Source organism: Erinaceus europaeus, chromosome 22 (assembly GCF_950295315.1).
Source record: "Erinaceus europaeus chromosome 22, mEriEur2.1, whole genome shotgun sequence".
Taxonomy (NCBI): domain Eukaryota; kingdom Metazoa; phylum Chordata; class Mammalia; order Eulipotyphla; family Erinaceidae; genus Erinaceus; species Erinaceus europaeus.
The window spans coordinates 8,143,295-8,168,499 of record NC_080183.1 but is presented as its reverse complement, the minus strand read 5'-3'; the positions used below and the strand labels follow the sequence as shown (position 1 = coordinate 8,168,499).

Sequence of the window (25,205 nt, the reverse complement as noted above, 5' to 3'; positions counted from 1 at the left end):
GAAAGTGAAATCATCCCATATTCATCCTTCTGTTTCTGATTATTTCACTCAATATGATTTTTTCAAGCTCCATCCAAAATCGGCTGAAAATGGTGAAGTCCCCATTTTTTATAGCTGAGTAGTATTCCATTGTGTGTATATACCACAACTTGCTCAGCCACTCATCTGTTGTTGGACATCTGGGTTGCTTCCAGGTTTTGGCTATTACAAATTGTGCTGCCAAGAACATATGTGTACACAGATCTTTTTGGATGGATATGTTGGGTTCCTTAGGATATATCCCCAGGAGAGGAATTGCAGGATCATAGGGTGGGTCCATTTCTAGCCTTCTGAGAGTTCTCCAGACTGTTCTCCATAGAGGCTGGACCAATTGACATTACCACCAGCAGCGTAGGAGGGTTCCTTTGACCCCACACACACCCTCTCTAGCATTTGCTGCTGTTACCTTTTCTAATGTATGACATTCTCACAGGAGTGAAGTGGTATCTCATTGTTGTCTTTATTTGCATTTATCTGACCATCAGAGACTTGGAACATTTTTTCATGTGTTTCTCAGCCTTTTGGATCTCTTCTGTGGTGAATATTCTGTCCATGTCCTCTCCCCATTTTTGGATGGGGTTATTTGTTGTCTTGTTGTTGAGTTTGGCAAGCTCTTTATATATGTTGGTTATTAAACTCTTGTCTGATGTATGGCATGTAAAGATGTTCTCCCATTCTGTGAGGGGTCTCTTGGTTTGGGTAGTGGTTTCTTTTGCTGTGCCGAAGCTTTTTAATTTGATGTAGTCCCATAGGTTTATACTTGCCTTAGTCTTTTTTGTAATTGGATTCGTTTCATTGAAAATGTCTTTAAAATTTATGCGGAAAAGAGTTCTGCCAATATTTTCCTCTAAGTATCTGATAGTTTGTGGTCTAACATCCAAGTCCTTGATCCACTTGGAATTTACTTTTGTATTTGGTGAAATATAGTGGTTCAGTTTCATTCTTCTGAATGTTTCAACCCATTGTTTCCAACACCATTTGTTAAAGAGACTCTGCTTTCCCCATTTAATAGTCTGAGCCCCTTTGTCAAAGATTACATGTCCATAGGTGTGGGGGCTCACTTTATTTGCATATTTTAAAAAATATTTATTCACTTTTATTGCCCTTGTTTTTTTATTGTTGTAGTTATTGTTATTGGATAGGACAGAGAGAAATGGAGAGTGGAGGGGAAGATAGAGGGGGAGAGAAAGATAGACACCTGCAGACCTGCTTCACCGCTTGGGGAGCCAGGGGCTGGAACCAGGATCTTTACGGGTCCCTGAGCTTTGCGCCACGTGTGCTTAACCCACTGTGCTACCGCCCAACTCCCACATATTTTTTTTTTCTTATGGTTCTGTCTTCTCTTCCTTTCCAAGTCACACCTAAACCTATTACTACTTCCAAATATCCCTCCCTTTTTCCTCTTCTCTCTCTGGGTCCTGATGGAGTTGGAGTTCAGAGCCCTCTGGTCATCTTACCCTAGCGTTTCTCCTCTGCTGGGCGTAGGGACCAAAATTCTTTTTGGGGTGCAGAAGGTGGGAGTTCTAGCTTCTGTAGTTGCCCAGGGAAGTCAGGTTGGAATCATGATATAGTAGTTTTTATCTCTTTATTCCTCCTGTGTCCCCAGGGCCTAGAGCAGAGTCTGGCTCTTAGTATTTGTCAGATGAATAAACAAATGGACATCAGTCAGCAAAAGCATTTTTTCAGGAGGGTGCAACGCTAATAAGTGATGGCTCTTTTTTGTCTTGATGGAGAGCAGGAGATGAACAATAGTTCTGTGGCAGCTGACTACTACAAGCAGGTTCTGAAACAAGACAACACTCATGTGGAGGCCATCGCCTGCATCGGAAACAACCACTTCTACTCTGATCAGCCAGAAGTAGCACTTCGCTTTTACAGGTGTGCCGGTGTGCAGTTTGTCTCCTGCTTCTCGTGAAGTGCTGGTGAAACGGTAGTAAAGAAGGAATGAGGGGGCCGGGCGGTGGCACAGCGGGTTAAGCAAACATGGCACAAAGTGCAAGGGCGGCGTAAGGATCCCGGTTCGAGTCCCCAGCTCCCCACCTGCAGGGGGGTCGCTTCACGGGCAGTGAAGCAGGTCTGCAGGTGTCTATCTTTCTCTCCCCCTCTCTGTCTTCCCCTCCTCTCTCCATTTCTCTCTGTCCTGTCCAACAACAATGGCAGCAGTGGCAACAATAACAGTGACAACAACAACAAGGGCAACAAAATGGGAAAATGGCCTCCCAGAGCAGTAAATTGGTAGTGCAGGCACCAAGCTCCAGAGATAACCCTGGAGGCGAAAAAGAAAAATGAAGGAAGGAAGGAAGGAAGGAAGGGAGGAAGGGAGGAAGGGAGGAAGGAAGGGAGGAAGGAAGGAAGGAAGGAAGGAAGGAGGAAAGCACAGAGGGGGCGAAATGTAGATATGTAGATGGCATCTGTTTTTAGACTGAAAATACCCAGAATTCTTTTGAGCATTGCAGTAGCCTCTAATAACTTGTGAATGTCCAGCTCGGAGACATCTCACAGAAAGACGCGGATGGTTGGGTTCCGCCACCACGTCACTCTGAGTTGGTCATCTATTTAACTGACGGCAATTCAGTAGTTACTAACCACCCAGCGCTCCACTATCACCAGTAAACACAACGTGAGACCTTAAAGCAGAATGCCTGCAGCAGGGCCACCATTTCAAAGTCTATATAAATTTAATTCACTGGTTCTCTCTTTCATTCTGCATATGGTTTCTGAGATTTAGCCTTTGTCTGTGGGATCCCGGAATGTGGTTTTTGAAATTTTAGTATTTGTGTGTGGGACCCGGGAATGAACCTTGGCCAAGGCCCCCCAGACACCCCACTGCTGAACTCCTCAGCGTAGTTCTCTTATTGTAAACCTCTATCGAAATGTCTCCTTGTGAATTTTTTAACGCCACGCTGCCAAAAAATCCCAGGGTGTCCCAGATGTGCGCTGAGGCTGACCCGTCTCCCTGACCCAATTTCTGTTCTGTGTTTGAGACCCAGAGAGGGCAGGCGAGGCACCTAGCAGCTCTCCTCCACATAAGGAACTCCTGGTGCTGCCCACCGCCAGGCTCATGCATGGTTAGGCGTACACTCTGTCTTCTCGGCCATCTCCCAGCCTAGAGAGCCTGGAGCTGGGGAGTGAGAGGACGCTGAAATGCCACTCCATCTGTTAAACTCTACCTTTTAGTCACTGATGCTCTCACACAGTGCCAGGGATCAAACTGTCCTCCCTGCTCCCTTGAACGTAATTAAAATAATACATATATAATATATATTTGGTAGAGACAGAGAAATTGAGGTGGGAGGGGAGCTAGAGAGGAAGAGAGACAGAGAGACACTTGCAGCCCTGCTTCACTGAACACTCATAAAGCTTTCCCCGCTGCAGGTAGGGACCAAGGGCTTGAACCTGGGTCCTTGTACATGGTAACATGTTTGCTCAACCAGGTGTGCCACTGCCCATCTTTATTTTTAAATTATGATTTCCTGCCGCTGGGAGATGGCTCAGCAGATAGACTGTGGGACTTGCATGCTTTCAGCCCTGGGTTCGATCCCTGATGTGTTTTTTTTTTTTTTAATTTTTTTTTTTTTTTTTAGTATTTATTTTATTTATTTATTCCCTTTTGTTGCCCTTGTTGTTTTATTGTTGTAGCTATTATTGTTGTTGTCGTTGTTGGATAGGACAGAGAGAAATGGAGAGAGGAGGGGAAGACAGAGAGGGGGGAGAGAAAGACAGACACCTGCAGACCTGCTTCACCGCCTGTGAAGCGACTCCCCTGCAGGTGGGGAGCCGGGGTTCGAACCGGGATCCTTATGCCGGTCCTTGTGCTTTGCGCCACCTGCGCTTAACCCGCTGCGCTACAGCCCGACTCCCCCACCCTGGTGTGTTTTGTGTGCTGGAACAGAGCTCTAATCTCTTCTCATATGGAATACAAAAGTTTGTACTTTGCCAAGACACATTAAAAAAAGAAAGGAAGAAAGAAAGAAAGAAGGAAAGAAAAGGAAGGAAGGAAGGAAGAAAGAAAGAAAGAAAGAAAGAAAGAAAGAAAGAAAGAAAGAAAGAAAGGGAGTCAGGTGATGGCACAGCAGGTTAAGTGCAGGTGGCGCAAAGCGCAACACTGGCTTAAGGGTCCCGGTTCGAGCCCCCTGCTCCCCACCTGCAGGGGAGTCACTTCACAAGCAGTGAAGCAGGTCTGCAGGTGTCTTTCTCTCTCCCTCTCTATCTTAGCCTCCTCTCTCCATTTCTCTCTGTCCTATCCAACAATGAGGGCATCAGTAGCAACAACAATAAAACAAGATCAACAAAAGGGAATAAATAAATAAAATCACGATGTCCTCTTTCAGCCCGAGGGCATTCTGCAAGGAGCTGGCAGGTGACTGACTGCCTCAGGAAGCAGTGGATATTCTTCCCCAAAAATCTGTTCACACCACAAAGACAGAGTCTGTGAATCTGCCTAGTGTACATGCCACCACACCTGCTTCCCCCAACAGTGGGCCTCCCCTCTCCCCCCCCCGAGACCTGGGCTGGCCTGACACAGCTAAACCCCAGAACAGGGGTAACCCCCAAACAGGGTCAGATTTAGCTAGGAACTTGGAGGTCAATGCTGAATAGCAGGTTTCAGGAGCACCCTCCTGCGTCCTAAAACTCAGTGAAGTCAACACGTGTGGCTTCTGCTTGTTGGCACTGCCTTTCGTTTTGGCTTCTTTAGCAGAACCTTTGTGGGAAGACACCTTTGCTCTTGACCTCACCTCCGGGTGCATCGCGTTGCAGAAGGAGTCCTCCGTGTGCATGCAGATGTCTTTCACTTACTCTCACCTTCTGTTTCTCTCTCCTTGGGAGTGTGACGCATCACAAAACCAACTCGTCTGTGACACTAAAAAGCACATAAGCCTTAGTGTTTATGAAACTGGTCTGACACCAAACTTGGTGTGTTCTTTTTCGGAAAGGCGACTCCTGCAGATGGGTGTTTATAACTGCCAGCTCTTTAACAATCTGGGCCTCTGCTGCTTCTATGCCCAGCAGCATGACATGACTCTGACCTCGTTTGAACGTGCCCTTGCTCTGGCGGCCAACGAAGAGGAAACGGCTGATGTCTGGTACAACTTGGGGCATATAGCTGTGGTGAGCTGGCTGTTTCTCTATCATTTCTCTTTCTCTAACTTTTTGTTCTAAGTTTTTTTTTTTTTTTTTTTTTCTCCTCCAGGGTTATTGCTGGGCTCGGTGCCTGCACCATGAATCCACCGCTCCTGGAGGCCATTTTTCCCCCTTTTTGTTGCCCTAGTTGTTGCAACCTCGTTGTGGTTATTATTGCCATTGTTGACGTTGCTTTGTTGTTGGATAGGACAGAGAGAAATGGAGAGAGGAGGGGAAGACAGAGAGGGGGAGAGAAGGATAGACACCTGCAGACCTGCTTCACCGCCTGTGAAGCGACTCCCCTGCAGGTGGGGAGCCGGGGGCTCGAACCGGGATCCTTACGCCGGTCCCTGCACTTTGCGCCATGTGCGCTTAACCCACTGCGCCACCGCCCGACCCCCTTGTTCTAAGTTTTTAAATTTAGTTTTTATTAGCAGAGAGTAGAAAAGAGAAAGAGAAAAGGGGCCAGGTGGTGATGCACCTGATTGAGCGCACATGTTACAGTGCACAGGGACCCAGGATTGAACCCCGGGTCCCCACCTGCAAGGGAAAAGCTTCACGAGTGGTAAAGCAGGGCTGCAGGTGTCTCTCTGACTCTCTCCCCCTCTACCTCCTCCTACACTCTTGATTTCTGACGGTCTCTATCCAATAAATAAAGATAATTTAAAAAAAAAAAACTTTAAAGAGAGAGAACCAGAGCTTCACTCTGGCACACGGGATGCCAGGGATCAAACTTGGGACTTCATGTTTTCAAGTTCAGCATCCTACTCACTGACTGTACCACCTTCTAGACCTCCTTCCTTCCTTCCTTCCTTCCTTCCTTCCTTCCTTCCTTCCTTCCTTTTCCCCCCTCTATCTCCTTTTTCTTCTCTTTCTCTTACCTCCAGAGGCTGGGGTTCAATTGTGGCACAAAGAATCCACTGTTCCTGGCGTTTTTTATTGGGTAGGACAGAAATTGAAAGAGGAGGGAGAGAGAAAGAGCTACCTTCAGACCTGCTTCTCTGGGAAGCGTCCCCCCTGCAGGTGGGGCAATGGGGACTCAAACCTAGAACCTTTCACGAGTCCTTGCACTTCGTACTATATGTGCTCAACTGGGTGTGCCACTGCCCAGCCCCCTCTCCTTTCTGTCTCCCCCTTTCCCTCCCTCTTCCACCCCCGCCCCCCACTACCACCATCCTGTTCTTACCAGAGCATTACTCAGCTCTGGCTTACGGCGGTGTGGAGGATTGAACCGGGGCCCTCAGAGCCTCGGGAATGAGAAGTCTTTTTTTTTTTTTATGACTTCTGTGCTTGCTCTTTACTTGGGTCTCTAATATTTCTGTCATGGAGAAGGTAGCATGAGGGCAGGGGAGGTAGCATAATGGTTCTGTAAACAGACTTTCATCCCTGAGGCTCTGAGGTTCCAGGTTCAATCCCTATCATCACCATAGCCAGAGCTGAGCAGTGCTCTGGTAAAAAAAAAAAAAAAAAGAGAAAAGAAAAGAAAAGAAAAAGAAAAAAAAGCAAAGAAAGAAAAGGTAGCGTGAGTTTCTCTGAAGGAGATTTCCGGTATTGTAAACCTAGGTTCAGTTTACAGTTTCCTGGAGGAAGTGAGAGATTTCTGGAGTTGCCAGAACTCATGCTCTGTCCCCACGTGAAGCCCCCGGGTGTATCCATGGAAGGCACGGAAAGCTGTGGTGGAGAAAGAAGGGAGGGCGGAGCAGGAAGAAGCTTGTGGTTCGTGCCCGTGAGCCTGTGTCTTTTGTTCCTAGGGCATCGGAGACACGAGTCTGGCCCACCAGTGCTTCCGGCTGGCCCTGGTGAACAACAACAACCACGCTGAGGCCTACAACAACCTGGCGGTGCTGGAGATGCGCAAGGGCCACATCGAGCAGGTCAGTGAGCCCCGGCGTCCTGCAGAGAAGAGGCTGGGCCTTGGCTCCTGCTGTGGGCACCACAGAAAAATCAGCTCGAGAGTGACAGGCCTGGGTTTGCACCCCACCTCCATCACATCCAAATGATGTCCGAATAGAATGCTTGACATTTTCCCCCTCACACCGGGAAGCCTGTCTCTTCCTGCTGCCCTGGTCCCCCACCCACCACACTTCACAGACCCAAGACTGTTGGCTCCTAGCCGCTCCCTGAACTTACCTCCTCTCCTGCCAGGCCCACGGGAGTCTCCTCACTCATCGTTTTGTTTTCACTGGCATCAGCAAGCAACATTCCCCTGTTTTACAAAATCCTCAAAACATCCTCCAAGGACTCTTCCCTCCTAAAGATTCTTTTATTACTGATTTGCTCAGCATCTTCTAGGGCCTTCTCCTTCCACTGAGAATAAAATCTGGGTGTCAGGCATGGCCTCCAAGGCTTCGTAGAATATGACCTCTGGCGCCCCCTCCCCTTCCCCTTGACTTCTGCCCTGCAGTTGGCTGCCTGCTAGACCGTGGCAATGCTCCTCCCGCAGATTCTGTAGTGACTTTCCCACTTTGTCACTTAGGCCTGGGCTTAGTTGCTGGCTCCTTGGAAAAGCCTCCCCGGCAGGAGGCACAACCATGCCATCTTTTTTTTTCCTGTTTTTTTTTTTTGCCTCTAGGGTTCTCGCTGGGGCTCGGTGCCCACACTATGAATCTACTGCTCCTGGTGGCTATCTTTTTTTTTTTTCCCCTGTTGTTGCTGTTGTTTTTGCCATTGTTGTTGTTGGACAACACAGAGAGAAATTGATCTAGAAGAAGACAGGGGAGAGAAAGGTAGACAGACACCTGCAGACCTGCTTCACCGCTTGTGAAACGACCCCCCTGCAAGGTGGGGAGCTGGAGGCTTGAACCAGGATCCTTGCACTTGGCATTATATGTACTTAACCCAGTGCGCTACCACCTGGCCCCCCACCTACTACTTTCCTCACAGTGCTTATCACTTGATCAGATTTTTTTTTTTTTTTTGTATCTGTGCATAGAATGTAGAAATGTTAACTGTGTCAAAATGGAAGCCTCCTCTATCTTCTAACTGCTGTTTTCAGCATCAAAACCAGTGCCTGGTCCACTGGCAGGCACTCAACCAGTATTTGTGGGGTGAGCAGACAATACGCAAAACAGTCACGGCGGAACTGAGCTGAAGGTGTCTTGTGAAGATTAGCAGGTGCATGTAAGACACTCAGTGTGGTAAGAACATGGTGATAAGCACTAGGTAGATGCTTAATGGTGCTATTTCTGTTGTTGCTATTATTATTGCTGTTGTTGTTAATGTATCAAAGACTTTAAAATGCTCAGTACTCTCCTGTAGCGTTAATAACAGTGACGGGTAGGTACTGTGACATCTCCATGTTAGAGACGAGGAGAAGTAGCTTCTTGAGGTTGAAGATAGAATGAGCAACATGCCAGAATTTGTTTTATTTTTTTGTTTTGTTGTTTTTCCAGAGCACTGCTCTGGCTTGTGGTGGTACCCATGATTTCACTTGGGGCCCTAGAGCCTCAGGCATGGAAGTCTTGCAGAACTGTTATGCTATCTCTCCCACCCTTTTTGTCTGCTTTATTGAAGAGTTCGTGATTTATAGAGTAGTTTTGAACACATAGGAACAACCTCTTGTCTCCCCCTTGATAGGTGTCTGCAAGACTCTCTCCCCCAATCTAGGTTCTCTTCCACCACCATGGACCCCAGAGCCCATCCACCTCACCCCATTCCCTCCTTCCCCAGAGTCCTTTGCTTTGATGCAATCTGCAGCACCCAGCCCAGGTCTCACCTTGTGTTCTCTGACAGCTCTTCATTTCCGTCCATGAGTGAGATCACCTGGTATTCGTCCTTCTCTCTTTGTGGCTTGTCTCACTCAGCACGATAGTCCGAGATCCACCCATGATGCCAAGCCACGCTTTGACCTCCACCTCAACTCCTAGGCACACAGTCAAACTTTCTACAGAGCAAGAAACATCTCTGTTTATTGCCTTTATTCCCAAATCCCCCCCAAAAGAAACCAGATGATTTCTCTGCACAAGAGCTACTCAGAGATTGTGCTGCTCTGAAAGTTTGCACTGGTGGGGCAGTTCAGCCTGCAGGGGACGAAGATGCTGTGGAGTCTGTTTCCAGGCACCTCGGCGGACAGAAAGCTTGTCACCTTCAGTTGTTTTTCATTGTCATTTTCAGGTCAGCAGTGTCAGAAACAGTGCTTGCTCTCTGTCATCCAGCACAAAACTTGGGCCTTTGCCATTTGCTGTGATGCTTTTGCTATTTAATTAGAGAACACTTAGTCAGCTAAGGAGACTTTTCTTTTGTACAAGTGAGATTATATCTTGAGGTGTTCATCACTAGAGCACAGATTTTACCAAGAACAGTGCTTCTCAGATGACTTTAAATCCACTGAATTTTCAGTTCACTGTTTTCTTCCTATTTTTGAAGCATTTTATTATTAGTATAGTTGCAGTAAGGTACAAGTCAACTGTTTGTCACTAAGTCATCATATTTTATGAAGATATATATTTATGACAGGTGTTTTTTTTTTTTTCTTTCTTTTTTTCTTTCTTTTTTTTTTGCCTCCAGGGTTATTGCTGGGGCCTGATGCCTGCACTACGAATCCTGGAGGCCATCTTTATTATTTTTTTTCCATGGTTGTTACTACTGCTGTTGTTGCTGGATAGAACAGAGAGATTATTGAGAGAAGAGGGGAAGATAGAGAATGAGAGAGAAAGATTGACAATTGCAGACCTGCTTTACCGCTTGCAAAAAGACTCCCCAACCCCACCCCCTGCAGGTAAGAAGCCAGGGCCTTGAACTGGGATCCTTGCACCGGTCCTAGCACTTTGCATTGTGTGCTTAACCCTACTATCCAGCCCCTGCCAGGATCTTTTTTTTTTTTTTTTAATTAATTTTATTTTTCAGAGAGATGCAGAGAGACACACACACATAGAGAGAAAGACCAGAGCACTGCTTAGCTCTGGCTTATGGTGGTGTGGAGGATTGAACCTGGGACTTAGGAGGCTCAGGCATGAGAGTTTGTTTGCATAACCATAATGCTGTCTCCCCCGCCCGACAGGATCATTTTTTTAAAAGGTTCTCTTCAATCTAAATAATTCTGTTACCAGGAAAAGGTCACACAAATGTACTGAGTGAAATACAGAGGTGAAAGATAACTACTGAATAACTACATGTATGGGGTATAGATAACTCAAGCAAATGAACTTGAAAAGCCAGTAATTGTTTTTTAAAAAAACATTTTATTTATTTTTACTTTAATATGACAGAGAAAGATACACAGAAAGAGAGGGACAGACAGACAGAAACTAGAGAGCACTGCTCCGCTGTAGCTTATAGTGGTGCTGGGGGTTGAACCTGAGGCCTAGGAGCCTCAGGTATGAAATTCTTTTGCAGAACCATGATGCAGAATGGTCTCCCCTAGCCTGTATATTGTCTCACAGATTGTGAAAACTGTGGCGGTTATTGGGGTGGGAATGGGCTCCCAGGAGCTTTGGTGGGGGTTGTAGTGAACTGGACACACAAATATGCATTGAGCTGTGTATACGTACACACACACACACACACAGTGTGAAACTATGTCTCTGAAATCTTATAATTTAGTAAGCCAGTAATGGACCATTCTCTAAAGAGTCCAGTCTGTTGAAAAAAAGTACCGAACACACTCATGACCCTGTGGCCTCTTTCCTCACACAGGCCAGGGCTCTCCTGCAAACAGCCTCTTCTCTCGCTCCACACCTGTATGAGCCGCATTTTAATTTTGCGACTGTGTCTGATAAGGTATGTTCTCCCTCTCTCGATTAATCCTCCTACTGGACTCATCACCTAACCCGTTTCATTTTGTTTCTTGAGTTTAAAAATATGCTCAAATACATAAAGGGACTATAACTATCACTTCCTGAAAGAAGTGATTTTTTAAAAGTATTTTTTTTTTAAGTTTGTGAATGTAAGAGTCTTTATAAAGCAGATGATATAAAAAGGTCTGACTTCTCTTTCTTCTTTCTCTCCCCCTCTTTATTGGGGGATTAATGTTTACATTTGACAGTGGACACAATAGTTTCTACCTGCATAACATTTCTCATTCTCCACATGACAATACAACCCTCACTAGGTCCTCTGTCATCCTTTTCCAGGTCCTGTACTCTCCCTCCCACCCACCCCAGTCTTTTTTTTTTTTTTTTAATTTTTTATTGGGGAATTAATGCTTTACATTCAACAGTAAGTACAATAGTTTGTACATGCATAACATTTCTGAGTTTTCCATATAACAATACAACCCCCACTAGGTCCTCCGTCATCCTACTTGAACCTGTATTCTCCCCCTCCCCCCCCCCCCCCCCACCTACCCCAGAGTCTTTTACTTTGGTGTAATACGCCAATTCCAGTTCAGGTTCTGCTTGTGTTTTCACTTCTGATCTTGTTTTTCAACTTCGGCCTGAGAGTGAGATCATCCCATATTCATCCTTCTGTTTATGATTATTTCACTTAACGTGATTTCTTTAAGCTCCATCCAAGATGGGCTGAAAACAGTGAAGTCACCATTTTTAATAACTGAGCAGTATTACAGTGTGTGTATAGACCACAACTTGCTCGGCCACTCATCTGTTGTTGGACACCTGGGTTGCTTCCAGGTTTTGGCTGTTACAAATTGTGTTGCCAAGAACATATGTGTTCACAGTTCTTTTTGGGTGGGTTTGTTGAGTCCTTAGGCTATATCCCCAGGAGAGGAATTGCAGGATCATAGGGGAGGTCCATTTCTAGCCTTCTGAGAGTTCTCCAGGCTGCTCTCCACAGAGGTTGGACCAATTGACATTCCCACCAGCAGTGCAGGAGGGTTCCTTTGACCCCCACACCCTCTCCAGCATTTGCTGCTGTTACCTTTTCTGATGTATGACATTCTCAAGGAGTGAAGTGGTGGCTCACTGTTGTCTTTATTTGCATTTCTCTGACCATCAGAGACTTGGAGCATTTTTTCATGTGTTTCTCAGCCTTTTGGATCTCTTCTGTGGTGAATATTCTGTCCATGTCCTCTCCCCAGTTTTGGATGGGGTTATTTGTTGTCTTGTTGAGTCTGGCAAGCTCTTTACATAGTTTGGTTCTTAAACTCTTGTCTGATGTATGGCATGAAAAGATCTTCTTCCGTTCTGTGAGGGGTCTCTTGGTTTGGGTAGTGGTTTCTTTTGCTGTGCAGAAGCTTTTTAATTTGATGTAGTCCCATAGGTTTATACTTGCCTTAGTCTTCTTTGTAATTGGATTCATTTCATTGAAGATGTCTTTAAAATGTATGCGGAAAAGAGTTCTGCCAATATGTTCCTCTAAGTATCTGATAGTTTGTGGTCTAACATCCAAGTCCTTGATCCACTTGGAATTTACTTTTGTGTTTGGTGAAATACAGTGGTTCAGTTTCATTCTTCTGCATGTTTCAACCCATTTTTTCCAACACCATTTGTTGAAGAGACTCTGCTTTCCCCACTTAATAGTCTGGGCACCTTTGCCAAAGATTACATGTCCTTAGGTGTGGGGGCTTACTTCTGGGCTCTCAATTCTATTCCACTGGTCAGTGTGTCTATTCATGTTCCAGTACCAAGCAGATTTGATGACAGTGGCCCTATAATACAATTTGAGATCTGGGAATGTGATGCCTCCGGTTCTGTTCTTTCTTCTCAAGATTGTTTTGGCAATTCTAGGTCTTTTCTGGTTCTAGAGAAACATTTGGAGCAATAGTTCTATTCTCCTAAAAAATGTGTTTGGGATCTTGATGGGGATAGCATTAAATTTGTATATGTCTCTGTGTAGTATATTCATTTTGATGATGTTAATTCTTCCACCCCATGACCCTGGAATATCTTTCCACTTCTTTGTGTCTTTTTCAACTTCCTTGATAATGACTCATAGTTTTCAGTATACAAGTCTTTCACTTCTTTGGTTAGGTTTATTCCTAGATATTTTATTGTTTTTATTGCTATAGTTAAAGGAATTGATTTCTGGATTTCATCTTTTTCTAACTTAGTATTTGCATAGAGGACTGCCACTGACTTTTGCATGTTAATTTTGTAGCCTGACAACTTACTGTATTGCCTAATGATTTCCAAAAGCTTCTTGCTGGATTCCTTAGGTTCTTCTGTGTATACTATCATGTCATCTGCAAATAGGGAAAGTTTGATTTCTTCTCTTCCAATCTATATCCCTTTAATTCCTTGCTCCTGCCTGATTGTTATGGCAACAACTTCAAACACTATGTTGAATAGTAATGGTGATGGTGGACAGCCCTGACTAGTACCTGATCTGAGGGGAAATGCTGCCAGTTTTTCACCATTGAGTATGATGTTGGCTATAGGTTTGCTATATAGAGACTCCACTGTCTTCAGGAATTTTCCATCTATTCCCATTTTTTGTAGCGTTTTGATCATAAAGTGATGTTGGATTTGTCAAAGGATTTCTCTCCATCTATTGATATGACACTGTGGTTTTTGGTCTTACGTTTTTTTTTTTGATGAGGTGGATCACGTTGATTGATTTATGTATATTAAACCAACCTTGCATCCCTGGGATGAACCCCATCTGGTCATGATGAACAGTCCTTTTAATATACTGCTGTATCTGGTTGGCTAGAATTTTGTTCAGTATTTTAGCATCTATGTTCATCAGAGATATTGGTCTGTACTTTTCTTTTGTGGTTGTGTCCCTGTCTGCTTTTGGTATCAGAGTGATATTGGCTTCATAGAAGCTGGAAGGGAGTATTCCAGTGTCTTCAATCTTCTAGAAGACTTTTAAAAGTAGAAGTATTAGTTCTTCTTAGAAGGTTTTGTAGAATTCATTTGTAAAACCATCTGGTCCAGGACTTTTATTTTTGGGAAGGTTTTTGATAACTGTTTCAATTTCATTAGCTGTGATGGGCCTGTTCATGTTATCTACTTCCTCTTTACTTAGTTTTGGAAGTTGGTAGGTATCTAGGAAATCGTCCATTTCTTCCAGGTTCTCTAGCTTGGTGGCATATAGTTGTTCATAGAAGTTTTGCATTATACGCTGAATTTCTGCGGTGTCTGTTGTGATATCTCTTTCATTTACTATCCGATTTATTTGGGTCTTCTCCCTTTTTTGTTTTGTGAGTCTGGCTAAAGGTTTGTCAATTTTGTTCACTCTTTCAAAGAACCAACATTTACTTTCATTGATCTTTTGTATGGTTTTCTTATTTTCAATGTTATTTATTTGCCCTAATTTTAGTGATTTCTGACCTTCTGGTTGCTTTAGGGTTCCTTTGTTCTTCTTCTAGGTCTTTAAGATGTGCAATCAGGTTGTTTATTTGTGCTTTTTCTTGTTTCCTAATGTGTGCTTGTATGGCTATGAACTTCCCTCTCAGTACTGCCTTAGCTGTGTCCCAAATATTTTGATAGCTTGTGTCTTCATTTTCATTGAACTCTCAAAACATTTTGATTTCTTCCTTGATTTCCTCTTTGACCCAGAGGTTATTAAGTAGTGTACTATTGACCTTCTACATTTTGGGACCCTTTTGTTGATTGTTAAGTATTAGTTTAACTCCACTGTGGTCTGAGAAGATGTTTGGGATGATTTCAGTGCTCTTGAATTTGCTGATGCTGCCTTTGTGGCCTAACATATGGTCTGTCCTTGAGAATGACCCATGTGGATTTGAGTAAAATGTGTATTCCAGTTTCTTGGGATGAATGACTCTGAAAATGTCCAATAGTTCTAGTTTATCTATCTCTTCATTTAGCTCCCTCATGTCTTTATTGATTTTCTGCCTGGATGATCTGTCAAGTTGAGAGAGTGGGGTGTTGAAGTCCCTTACTATGACTGTGTTGCTGTTAATATATTGTTGTAGCTGTTTCAGTAGATGTTTGGTGTATTTAGATGGCTTCTTATTGGGTGCATAGATGTTAATAATTGTTAAGTCCTCTTGATTGACTGATCCTCTGAGCATTAAGTAGTGTCCATTCCTATCTTTTTTAATCTTATCTATTTTAAAGTCTATCATGTCAGATATGAGAATAGCTGTTCCTGCCCTTTTTTGTGGGCCATTGGCTTGTATGATAGTTTTCCATCCTTTCACTTTGAGTCTGTGTTTGCCTTGTTGAGTTAGGTAGGTTTCCTATAGACAGCATATTGTTGGGTTTTGTTTTCTGAACCATCTTCCTACTCTGTGCCTTTTAATAGGTGAATTCAGGCCATTGACATTTATTAATATCAAAGATTGAAGATATTTTAACGCCATTCTAGTAAATTTTTAGAGTGTTCTGATACATGGCCTATTTATGGTGGTCTGACTGTTTATAGAAGGCCTTTCAGAACTTCTTTCAGGGCAGGCTTGGTGATAGTTGATTCTTTCATCTGTTGCTTGTCTGAGAAGGTTTTGGTGCCTCCATCTAGTCTGAGTAAGAGTCTAGCAGGATACACTAGTCTTGGTTGAAAGCCTTTCTCATTGAGCACTTGTTAGATATCTTGCCAATCTTTTCTGGCCTGTAGTGTTTGTGTGGAGAAGTCTGCTGCTAATCTTATGGGTTTTCCTCTGTAGGTGACTCTTTGTTTCTCTCTTTAGCCTTCAGGATCCTTTCTTTATCCTTATTACTGTCCATTCTAAGTATGATGTGTCTTGGTGTCTTTAAGTCTGGGTTAATTCTGTTTGGGACCCTCTGCGCTTCTTGAATCTTTATTGTCTTTGATATTGTCTAGACTAGAGAAGTTCTCAGCTATTATGTCGTGAAGAATGCTTTCTTCCCCTCCCTCTCTTTCTTCCTGTGGTAAGCCAATAATGCATATATTATTTCTTTTGAAGTCATCCCATAGGTCTTTGTTGTTTTTTCAGTATCTCTTAATCTCTTTTTGAGGTCTCTTACTTCTTTTTTAGTTGTCTCTAAATCGTCCTCGATCTTGCTAATTCTGTCTTCAGCCTCATTCATTCTATTCTCTCTCCTCTCTACTGTTTTCTGGAGTTCCTCTATTTTGTTGCCCTGCTCTGATACTGTTTTAGCTAGTTCAGCTAGTTGTGTTCTTAGCTCAGCTATTTCAGCTTTCAGGTCTCTAATAACCTTGAGATAATTTGTGTTTTCTTCCAGAGTCTCATCTGTTGTTTCTGCATTTCTGATGACAATTCTTTCAAACTCTTTACTCACTCCTGTTATTATTTCCTTAACTAGTATTTGGATGTTGACCTCACTATTTTTTGACTCACCCTTTGGGGGTCTTTTATTGGACTCTTGTCCTGGTTCATTTCTCCAGTATTTCTTGTTGTTGCTTTAACCATTTTATATAGTATCTTATGAGGCCCCTCTCTCAGTACTTTTCAAATTACTGATCACTCTTGCCTGGATTGACTTGTGTCTAAGTAAGGTAATTAAAGGGTTCACAGCTGTGGAAATTGACAGTTGTTTCAATATTATTTTAATCCCTGAGTTGGAGCTCAGTGGCTTAAAAGCCTCTTTTGTTCTTTTTCTTCCCTGTAGGCTATGGGAGCCTGAGGGCTTTTAAACTATAAGTAGGCTTCTTAGCTTAATCACTGACTCCTGACCAAGAGATAAAGCAGGGTCGGGCAGAGATAATCCAGTGGTTATGCAAAGAGACTCTCACATCCCCACCGCTCTGCCACTGAGGTCTAGATCTTCTCCTGAGATTCCCGGTTAGTTCTCTGTCCCCTGGTGTCAGCACAGGGCCTCCCTGCCGCTGCTTCAGATTCTGAGGGCAGTAGCAATGGAGGCTCACAATTGCATTTGTTGAGTCTCAGGGGAGTCCTCTCCTCCCTTCAGCCGTCTTTTTGTTGGTGAAACAGACTGGAGGTGGTGTCTCAGCTGGTGAACTGCCAGACTGTTAGCAACTGCTCAGTCTCTCCCTAGGCTCCTCGCTGTCCACCCACCACAGGTATTTGCATTCACTGGTGATTTGGTGGGTCCTGAAGTCGTTCTAGTCCTGTCTTGTTGCGGTCCTAGGTGGTCTCCCTTGGTATTCCATTGAAACCAATCACCGCTTCAATGCTGTCACTTCAGCCTTGGGCTTAATCGGTTCCTCCATCACTAACTTTCCTTTTTTCTCTCCCATGTATTTTCTTACCACGACTTCATTCACTGAGCTTCCGCTGTGCACCAGGCACTGTCATAGGCACAGAAGATGCTGCAATGACTAGAACAGACCAAAGCCTCTACCCTGTGCTGCTTACATTCTGATGGAACCCAAGACTGACAGACTTTAAAGGTTCCCATTATGAGAGGAGAGAGGGAGAGAGAGAGAGAGAGGCCAAACACCAGAGTACCACTCACTGTCTCCACGACTGAGCTGGCATGTGAGAGGCCAGGCTTGAGCCAGACCCCCACCATGTTGGAAGAGTGTTTTGTATTGTGGTTTCCATCTCTCTCTCTCTCTGGAAAAAAAAAAAAAGCTGGGGAATTGTGAAGCTGATAAAAAAGAATAAGAAGGAGGAGAAAGATGGGGGGAAGGAAGGAATAAATGAAGAAAAGGAGAAGGAAGAGGAAAGGAAAGGGGGGGAGTCTTTGTGTATGGTCTTTTTTATTGCATAGCTGGGGTCTTGTGCATTAGTGATTTTGCCGTTCTACTCTGCTTTTCATTCAGATAGAGAGAAAGAGAAACACCACAGCTCAGAGTTCCCTCTAGCTCCACAGCAACTCCCACCTGGTGCTGGGGTTCAAATCTGGACCTTTACCCAGTGAGCTAGACGCCCATCTTGCAGCTTATGTTTTAGACAGACACATTATAAAATTGCCAGAATTGAATTATCTAGCTTTTTCTGTGTGGACACACAGAATTCAGATTTCTCTTTTCAGAAATGTATATAGGAATCATATAGATTCATACTGTGTGTGTGTGTGTTAGTAAGTGATTGGGACTGGAATTTAAAATCAAGTTTATTGAAAATCAGAGATAGCCTTACTTTTTATTTTGCTTATTTTTTTTTTAAATTATTGTCATCAGGGTTATCTCTGGGACTTCGTGCCTGTACATCAAATCTACTGTTCTGATGAACCCTTTTCCCTCCTTTATTTGATAGGATAGGGAGAAATTGAAGGGGATGGGGAGAGAGCAAGGGAGAGAGACACCTGCTTCACCTCTCATGAACATTCCCCCTGCAGGTGGGGAGTGGCATTGGAACCTGAGTACTTGCACTTGGTGACGTGCCCTAAACCAGGTGCACCACCACCCGGCCCCCAGTGATACCCTTTATTGACATTTAAAGCCACGTCTTCCTCACACTGTTGTGTCAGCACTAGTCACAATGTCCCAGAGCATGCTCCAGCATCTTTAAAAAATGTTCATTATTTATAAGAGAGAAAGAGAGAGAGAATCACTCTGGCACATGCCAAGCTAGCGACAGCTCAGGACCTCATGCTGGTGAGTTCAGTCCACAGCAGCAAGGCCCTGGCCAGTGTTATTGAATCTACACGCCAGGAGTTTCTGCTTGAATTTTCTGATATCGCAGTGCTTACTATGTCTTTATCTGCGGCCCTCTACACAAAACTTCTCCAGGCTACAGTAAGCCAGCAGTTGTGATCGACTCAATTTTTTTTCATTCCTACTGTCAGTGACAGTAAAAGCAAACCCAGACTTATGAGTTCATAACTACCCAGCTGTCATGGAGGAGAACTTAGTTAGTTATACAATTAGCTATTGATTTTTTTCCCCACACGTTTTTCAAACTTGAATTATAATCCACGTGAAAGAGTTCCAACACCAGCACAGTACAACTAAGCAATTTCTCCTTAAGGACACTTTGAATTTCTACAGCATCAGATAGTATATCTGTTTTTTCCTCCCAGATATTATTTATTTATTAATGAGAAAGAGAAAGCCAGAGCATCATTCTGGCATATTTAATGCTGGGATCGAACTTGAGACCTCATGCATGAGATTCTGACTCTCTTCCCACTGTCACTAATCATAGTCCTTCCTGGGTCACTAATCATAGTCCTGTGTCTGTCTGCGTCTCTCTCTCTCTTTTTCTCTCTCTGTCTCTCTCTCTCACACACACACACACACTCTCTTGCTCGCTCTCCCTCTTTCATATTCTCTCTTCTTACTCTCTTACTCTCTCTCATTTTCCTTTCTTCTTTCTTTCTCCTTCACTCATTTTTTTTTACTCTGTGACATTCTTCTCATTTTTTGTACAGATCGGAGATCTACAGAGAAGCTATGTTGCTGCTCAGAAGTCTAAAGAAGCATTTCCAGATCATGTGGACACACAGCATTTAATCAAACAGCTAAAGCAGCACTTTGCAATGCTTTGATTGTTCCTCAGAGCAAATCATTTCAGCAAACAGGCACTATGCAAGGGGAAAACTGTGTGTGTGTGGTGTGTGTGTGTGTGTGTGTGTGTGTGTGTGTGTGTGTCACACGGGCCTGGGCTGGATGTCAGTGCAGAAGCCAGAGGGAGTTTGAGAACGTTTAGGAAAACTGCAGCAGATTGACTTTATGATAGTCTCCAAGTCAGGATCTCAGCGCTTATATAGATCATGAAACCTCCCACACTGTATGGTAAATGTCTTTTTATAATGTTTACAAAGCATTTTCTTAAATTTCCTCTCCTTTTATGCATTAATGTGTCTAGGGTGGCCATTAGCCATCCTGGAATTGAAAAAAAGTCTTTATAATTCCACCTTTTCTTTTTTGCTAAAACTGCATATATTTATCCTAAGCAGAGACTTTATGTGGAGCTTAAAATTCATTGAAAATTCTATTTTTTAGTCAAATGCTTTTCAAGACACCGACTTTCTTATGGAATGTATTCTAAATTAAACCAGTGTGTAAGGCACCATCATACTGTTTGTGAGTTTTATTTCAGTCACCTTCGATGGCCAAACAAGTGTTCAGTTTGTCTGTTTTTCCCAGGACCCCTGCATTGTAAGGCCTCAGAAAAGCCCGTGTGCCTGCCCTCCTGGCTTCAGTGGGGGTCCTCATTCAGGTACTTCTACGAGGAAGCAAGCTAATGGGACCAGGGCCACTCAGTCTCAAATAGCCAACTTTGTAATTGGTTTTCGTTTCTCAGCTTCACGAAAGCTTTGCCAAATATTGATTTGTTTCTGTTGGAGTTACATGGTTAGAGGGTGGAAATAAAGAGAGAATGTGTGAGGCAGAGACAAGAGTGTGGACGGGTCTCTGTGGCACAGAGGATGGAAGCTGGGCCTCATGCCCCACTGTGGCTGGTGGTTGAGTCATCACTTGAACCCATGGTCTTGCTTCCATGCTTTTTTATCTGCGTGGGCCCTTCAGGACCTGCTGATGCTTGTTTAACTCACAAGAGTGTCCTTAGACTCCTGAGAATTGCCTGAAGTGCTACGAAATGCCCTAACACTTTATTCTATAATTGGAGTCAGATTGCATAGTGGGAATCTGCTGCGAGGTGCCTTAAAATAAGAAGCGCAGCTGCTGGAAGTGACGCAGCCGGCAGGGTTCTGTGCTCTCCTGTCCATCAGCCAGCCTGCTGCCGCTGCGCCCTGTGGCATCCTGTTGGGGCCATTTTCCTTAGGAGAGCAGTCAAGTAACTTTCCCAAGCCATGCTGTCAACAAGTGTCACAGCTAGAACTCTCTCTCTCTCTCTCTCCCCTTGCAGCCCCCAATACAGCTCCACGTTAAACCATCTCAGTGCTTCTTCAGTGAATAATGCTGGTGTTTCAGATGAATTTCTTTTTTTTCCCTCCAGGGTTATTGCTGGGCTCGGTGCCTGCACCATGAGTCCACCGCTCCTGGAGGCCATTCCCCCCCCCCCCCCCGCCTTTTTGTTGCCCTTGTTGTTGTAGCCTCGCTGTGGTTATTATTATTGCCATTTTGATGCCGTTCGTTTTTGGATAAGACAGAGAGAAATGGAGAGAGGAGGGGAAGACAGAGAGGGGGAGAGAAAGACAGACACCTGCAGACCCACTTCACCGCCTGTGAAGCGACTCCCCTGCAGGTGGGGAGCCGGGGGCTCGAACCGGGATCCTTATGTCGGTCCCTGCGCTTTGCGCCACACGCACTCAAACCACTGCGCCACCGCCTGACCCCCTTCAGATAAATTTCAGGCCTGGGTGGTGGCACACCAGGTAGGAGGCATATGTCACTACACTCAAAGACCTGAATTCAAGCCGCTAGTTCTCACCTGCAGGGGGAAAGCTTCATGAGTGGTGGAGCAGGGCTGCAGGCGTCTCTTCTCTCTGTCTCTCTCTCTATCTTTCATCCTCTATCAAAAAAAGAAAAAAAAGGATGTGACACACATGACTAAGATGGAATATTAAGGGAATGTTAGCCCAGCCCAACTCAGATGAGTCAGGATTCCTGAGACGACTGGAGACACGTGGTCTTGTGTTCCTGTCTACTGGATGTGAGCGCCAGTGCAAAGGACGAGTCAGGTCAGCAATGCGTCGGGGCAGCTGGAGTCATCTGAGAGTGATTTGCAATAAAATGTTCTAGGAAAAGCTTGGAAGTACATGCATTTCTTCTAGACTGAACGAACGCAGTTTCTTGAGTCGCCCAGCATGCCGCCTGCTGAGAGAGTTCAGGCCACACGGCTGCTGGGCGATGCCCTCAGAACTGGCTGACAGTGACAGCTCGTGGGCGGCACACAGACCTGGCAGATGGAGCTTCCTGAATTGTGGTTTGTAAAGAAACATTTTCTTAACAAGATCGCTGCCTTTTCCTTACTGAGTTGTTTTGAATAAATGCAAGGTCACTAGTGATGTGACTTTTTGTTATTTTACAAACAGAAATCTGGGGAGAGAGGACCAGGTGGAGACTCAACCCAGTTGAGTGCACATGCTGCAATGCAGGGACCAGGGTTCGAGCCCCTGGCCCCCATTTGCATGGCTTCCTGAGCAGTGAAGCAGGCCGGCAGGTATCTCTCTCTCTCCCTCTCTATCTCCGCTTCCTCTTTCAACTTCTCTCTTCTGTGAAATAAAATAAATAAACCTATAAATAAACAAGAGAGGGCGGAAGGTGGTGGTGCACATATTACCGAATCAATCAATCAATAAACAAATAAATGGATTCTCCTTACCAGACCCGCATGAGACACTTGTCAAGAGTCAGGAAGAGAGAACACCGCTGCAGTAAGTCATCTCTTAAAACTCTCCAGTTAGCCGTCCCAAATCCCATTTCTTTGGTGAGCAGCTCAGATGGACCATGGACCTCGACGCAGACTCCCTAGAGACTACAAGACACAAGACACAGCTGAGAATCTCTTCCAGCCCATGAAGAACAGGAAACTGCAAAGGGAGGGAGGAAAGGAGAGGCCAGGGGAGCTGCCTCCGGTAGAGAGCACGCCTCCCATGCAGGAGGCCCTGGCTTTGTCCTCACGCTGACCTCATACAAAGTCAGGTGGGAGAGGAAGGTGGCAGCCTCCTGTCCCCTGGGGTCTTTGCAGTGTCATGATGTGACAGGACAGCTGGTTCACCAACTCTAAGCTGACTTCCATCAGAGGGGCCTTGGCTTCCCTGAGTGTCCTGAGGGTCTGCCCTGTCTTCCAGAAGCTAGGCCTCTCTCAGCAGGTGCCCGGGCGGTGCTGATTAAATACCTCATCTTGGAGAAACCGGCCGCCCACAGTCACACACTGGGGAGGAGATAGGCTGGGGACTTAAACACAGGTCTCCTCTTCCCGGAGATGCTAGAACTTTCTTCTTGTCCCAACCACGCAGCCTGTTTATGACAGAGACAAAAATATTCCGCTTCCCGCGCCAGGGAGACGTGTAATTGGAGACACTCAGCACTGAGACACTGAGCGCTGAGCACGTCTTGGAAGTGTCCTCCAGAAAGCTTGGAGGGTGACACCCAGGTGGCTCACGTCACACCCTGCATTCTCCTCTGCCCCAGCTCCCAGGGGGGCCTTGTGTGCATTTCTAGCCCCTGATGACCTCTCAGTGGGAATAGGCGTCTCATGCTTTTCAGGCCCAGGAGAGAGAGAGAGCTCGCTCATCCAGTAGACCAGACGAGAGGTCCCAGGTTTGAACCTCAGGACTGCATGGCAACACTCATAGCACCGGGGGAAACTCCACGGGTAGAGGGCTGGTGCTGAGGTGTCTTTCTCTTTCTGTCTCTCTATCCCTCTGTGTGTCTGAAATAAAAAGGAGGCCAAACAGAGATTCACAGGGTAGGGTGCGTGCCTCGCCATCCACATGGCCCACGTTCGAGTCCTGATGCCACATGGGTGGTAACTGTACTCAGTGGGGTTTGTTTCCGGATCTGATGGAGGGCATGAGAGCAGTGAGCAGTGAGTGACAAGGACAGCTTGGGGAGCAGAAGATGGCGGACAGCAGTGCTTTCTCCTCTGGAAGCCATTGCCGTTAAGGGTGTAATCTGTCTCTTTGGGTCCTGGCAGACCTGCTCAGTTCTGAGTCAGAGCACTTTCCCATTTTCCAAGCTGAAGGCTTGGCACAAAGGATTCGGAAGGCGGTGGGAGGGCAGATGCACATCGGGTGACGCTTTCTGTGCTGTTTCTGCCCACGGGGTGCCACACAGATTACACCTTTGAGTCCTGGGGGGGGGGTGTTTCCTTTCTTTGTGCATCTCAGAGTGTGTGTGTGTGTGTGTGTGTGTGTGTATTCAAGTGTAGGTGTGGACATGGTAGAAGGGACCATTTTTTTTCTTCTTTTTTTTTTTTTATTGCAAGTGAACTTGGAGACTCCAAAGTCAGAGAGACAGCATGACATGACCACTTTTCTTATTTTTTAAAATTATTTTATTATCTTTACTTATTTAGTGGATAGAGACAGCCAGAAATCAAGAGGGAAAGGAATAATAGAGAGGGAGAGAGACAGAGACACACATGCAACATTCGAAAAGCTTACCCCTTGCAGGTGGGGATCGGGACTCGAACCCGGATCCTTGTGCATTGTAACATGTGCACTCAACCAGGTGCACCACCACCCAGGCCCGACATAACAACTTTTCTGTCTTGGATTCGGTTTCCCCCAGACAGATTGATGGGGTTTTGGATGGATTCAACAGACCAGATATGCAGTCACCCCAGAGGCTTCTTCAGGGACACACGGCCATCCTGCTAGCTGTGACCTTTGTGACAGGAGGGCCTGACCTGAAAGAACTGTGTGCCCACTCTCCCCAAGCCGTCGGCACCAGCACACAGAAAGCAAAGAGCAAAGCAGAGAGAGCTAAAGAAGGGGCCAGGTGGTGGCACAGCTGGTTGAGCACACGTTATAATGCTCAAGAACCTGGGTTCAAGCCCCCAGCCCCCCACCTGTACGGGGAAAGCTTTGCAAGTGGTGAAGCAGTGCTGCAGGTGTCTTTCTGTCTTTCTTCCTCTATATGTCCCTCTTCCCTCTTGATTTCTGGCTTTTTCTATCCAACAAACAAATAAAGATTAAAAAATGTTTTAAATAGAAAAAGATCTAGAAAGATCTCTAGACTCCTTTGAGGTAGGGAGGGAAGGAGGCCGAGCCCTTTTGTCAAAGTCTACTAGCCAAACATGAGGAGGGAGGGTCAGGCAGTGGGGCACCTGTTTGAACACACACATCACCATGTTCAGGGATCCAAGCTTAATCCCCTGGTCCTCACCTGCAGGGAGGAAGCTTCTTGAGTGCTGAAGCAAGTCTCTCCCTCTCTTATCTCCCCCTCCCCTTTCAATTTCTTTCTGTCCTATCGAGTAAAAATGGGGGGGAGAGGGAGAAGTATGAGGGAGGAAGGGAGGGAGGGGAAAAGTGAGAGTGTGTGTAATTCCTGCCTTGTGTTCACTGAGACTCGTGGCCTTTTACCCTGCTGAAGGAGCCCGGGGGATGCTCAGATGATGGGATTTGGTTGCCATGGTGATTCCTCAGCTGTGTGCAGCTGTCTCAGGTGCCTCAAGCCCCTCCCCCCCACCCCCCCAGTGCACACGAGGTCAACAGTGGAGAGAGAACGCCTGTCCTAGACTCCCGGGGACAAAGCTAGACTGGGACGCAGGACAGGATGTCTTATGGTAAGTTCTTTTTAAAAAATTATCTTTATTTATTATTAGATAGAGACAGCCAGAAATTGAGGTGGAGGGGGAGAGATAGAGGGAGAAAGACAGAGAGACACCTGCAGCCCTGCTTTATCACTTGTGAAAGCTTTCCCCCTGCAGATGGGGACCAGGGGCTCAAACCTGGGTCCTTGCTCACTGTAAAGTGTGCACTCAACCAGGCGTGTCA

General features: G+C 45.3%; 1 protein-coding gene and 1 long non-coding RNA gene across 4 annotated transcripts in view; both read left to right on the top strand.

Annotated features, from left to right (window-relative positions):
- Positions 1 to 19,870, top strand: part of TTC8 (tetratricopeptide repeat domain 8) — a 79,259-nt gene extending 59,389 nt beyond the window's left edge. For all 3 annotated transcript variants that reach the window (XM_007526824.3, XM_060181231.1, XM_007526823.3), the window contains 5 exons: positions 1,778 to 1,917; positions 4,974 to 5,148; positions 6,912 to 7,034; positions 10,795 to 10,878; positions 19,227 to 19,870. In XM_007526824.3, coding sequence (XP_007526886.1) covers positions 1,778 to 1,917; positions 4,974 to 5,148; positions 6,912 to 7,034; positions 10,795 to 10,878; positions 19,227 to 19,343 — 639 coding nt within the window. In that variant the 3' untranslated portion in view covers positions 19,344 to 19,870. The remainder of the gene's footprint in view (positions 1 to 1,777; positions 1,918 to 4,973; positions 5,149 to 6,911; positions 7,035 to 10,794; positions 10,879 to 19,226) is intronic.
- Positions 19,871 to 21,092: 1,222 nt separating this feature from the next.
- LOC132535441 (uncharacterized) lies at positions 21,093 to 24,427 on the top strand. The gene is made up of 3 exons (XR_009547244.1): positions 21,093 to 21,685; positions 21,795 to 21,922; positions 22,088 to 24,427. It is a non-coding gene; the product is annotated as an uncharacterized LOC132535441 (long non-coding RNA).
- The last annotated feature ends 778 nt before the right edge of the window (positions 24,428 to 25,205 follow it).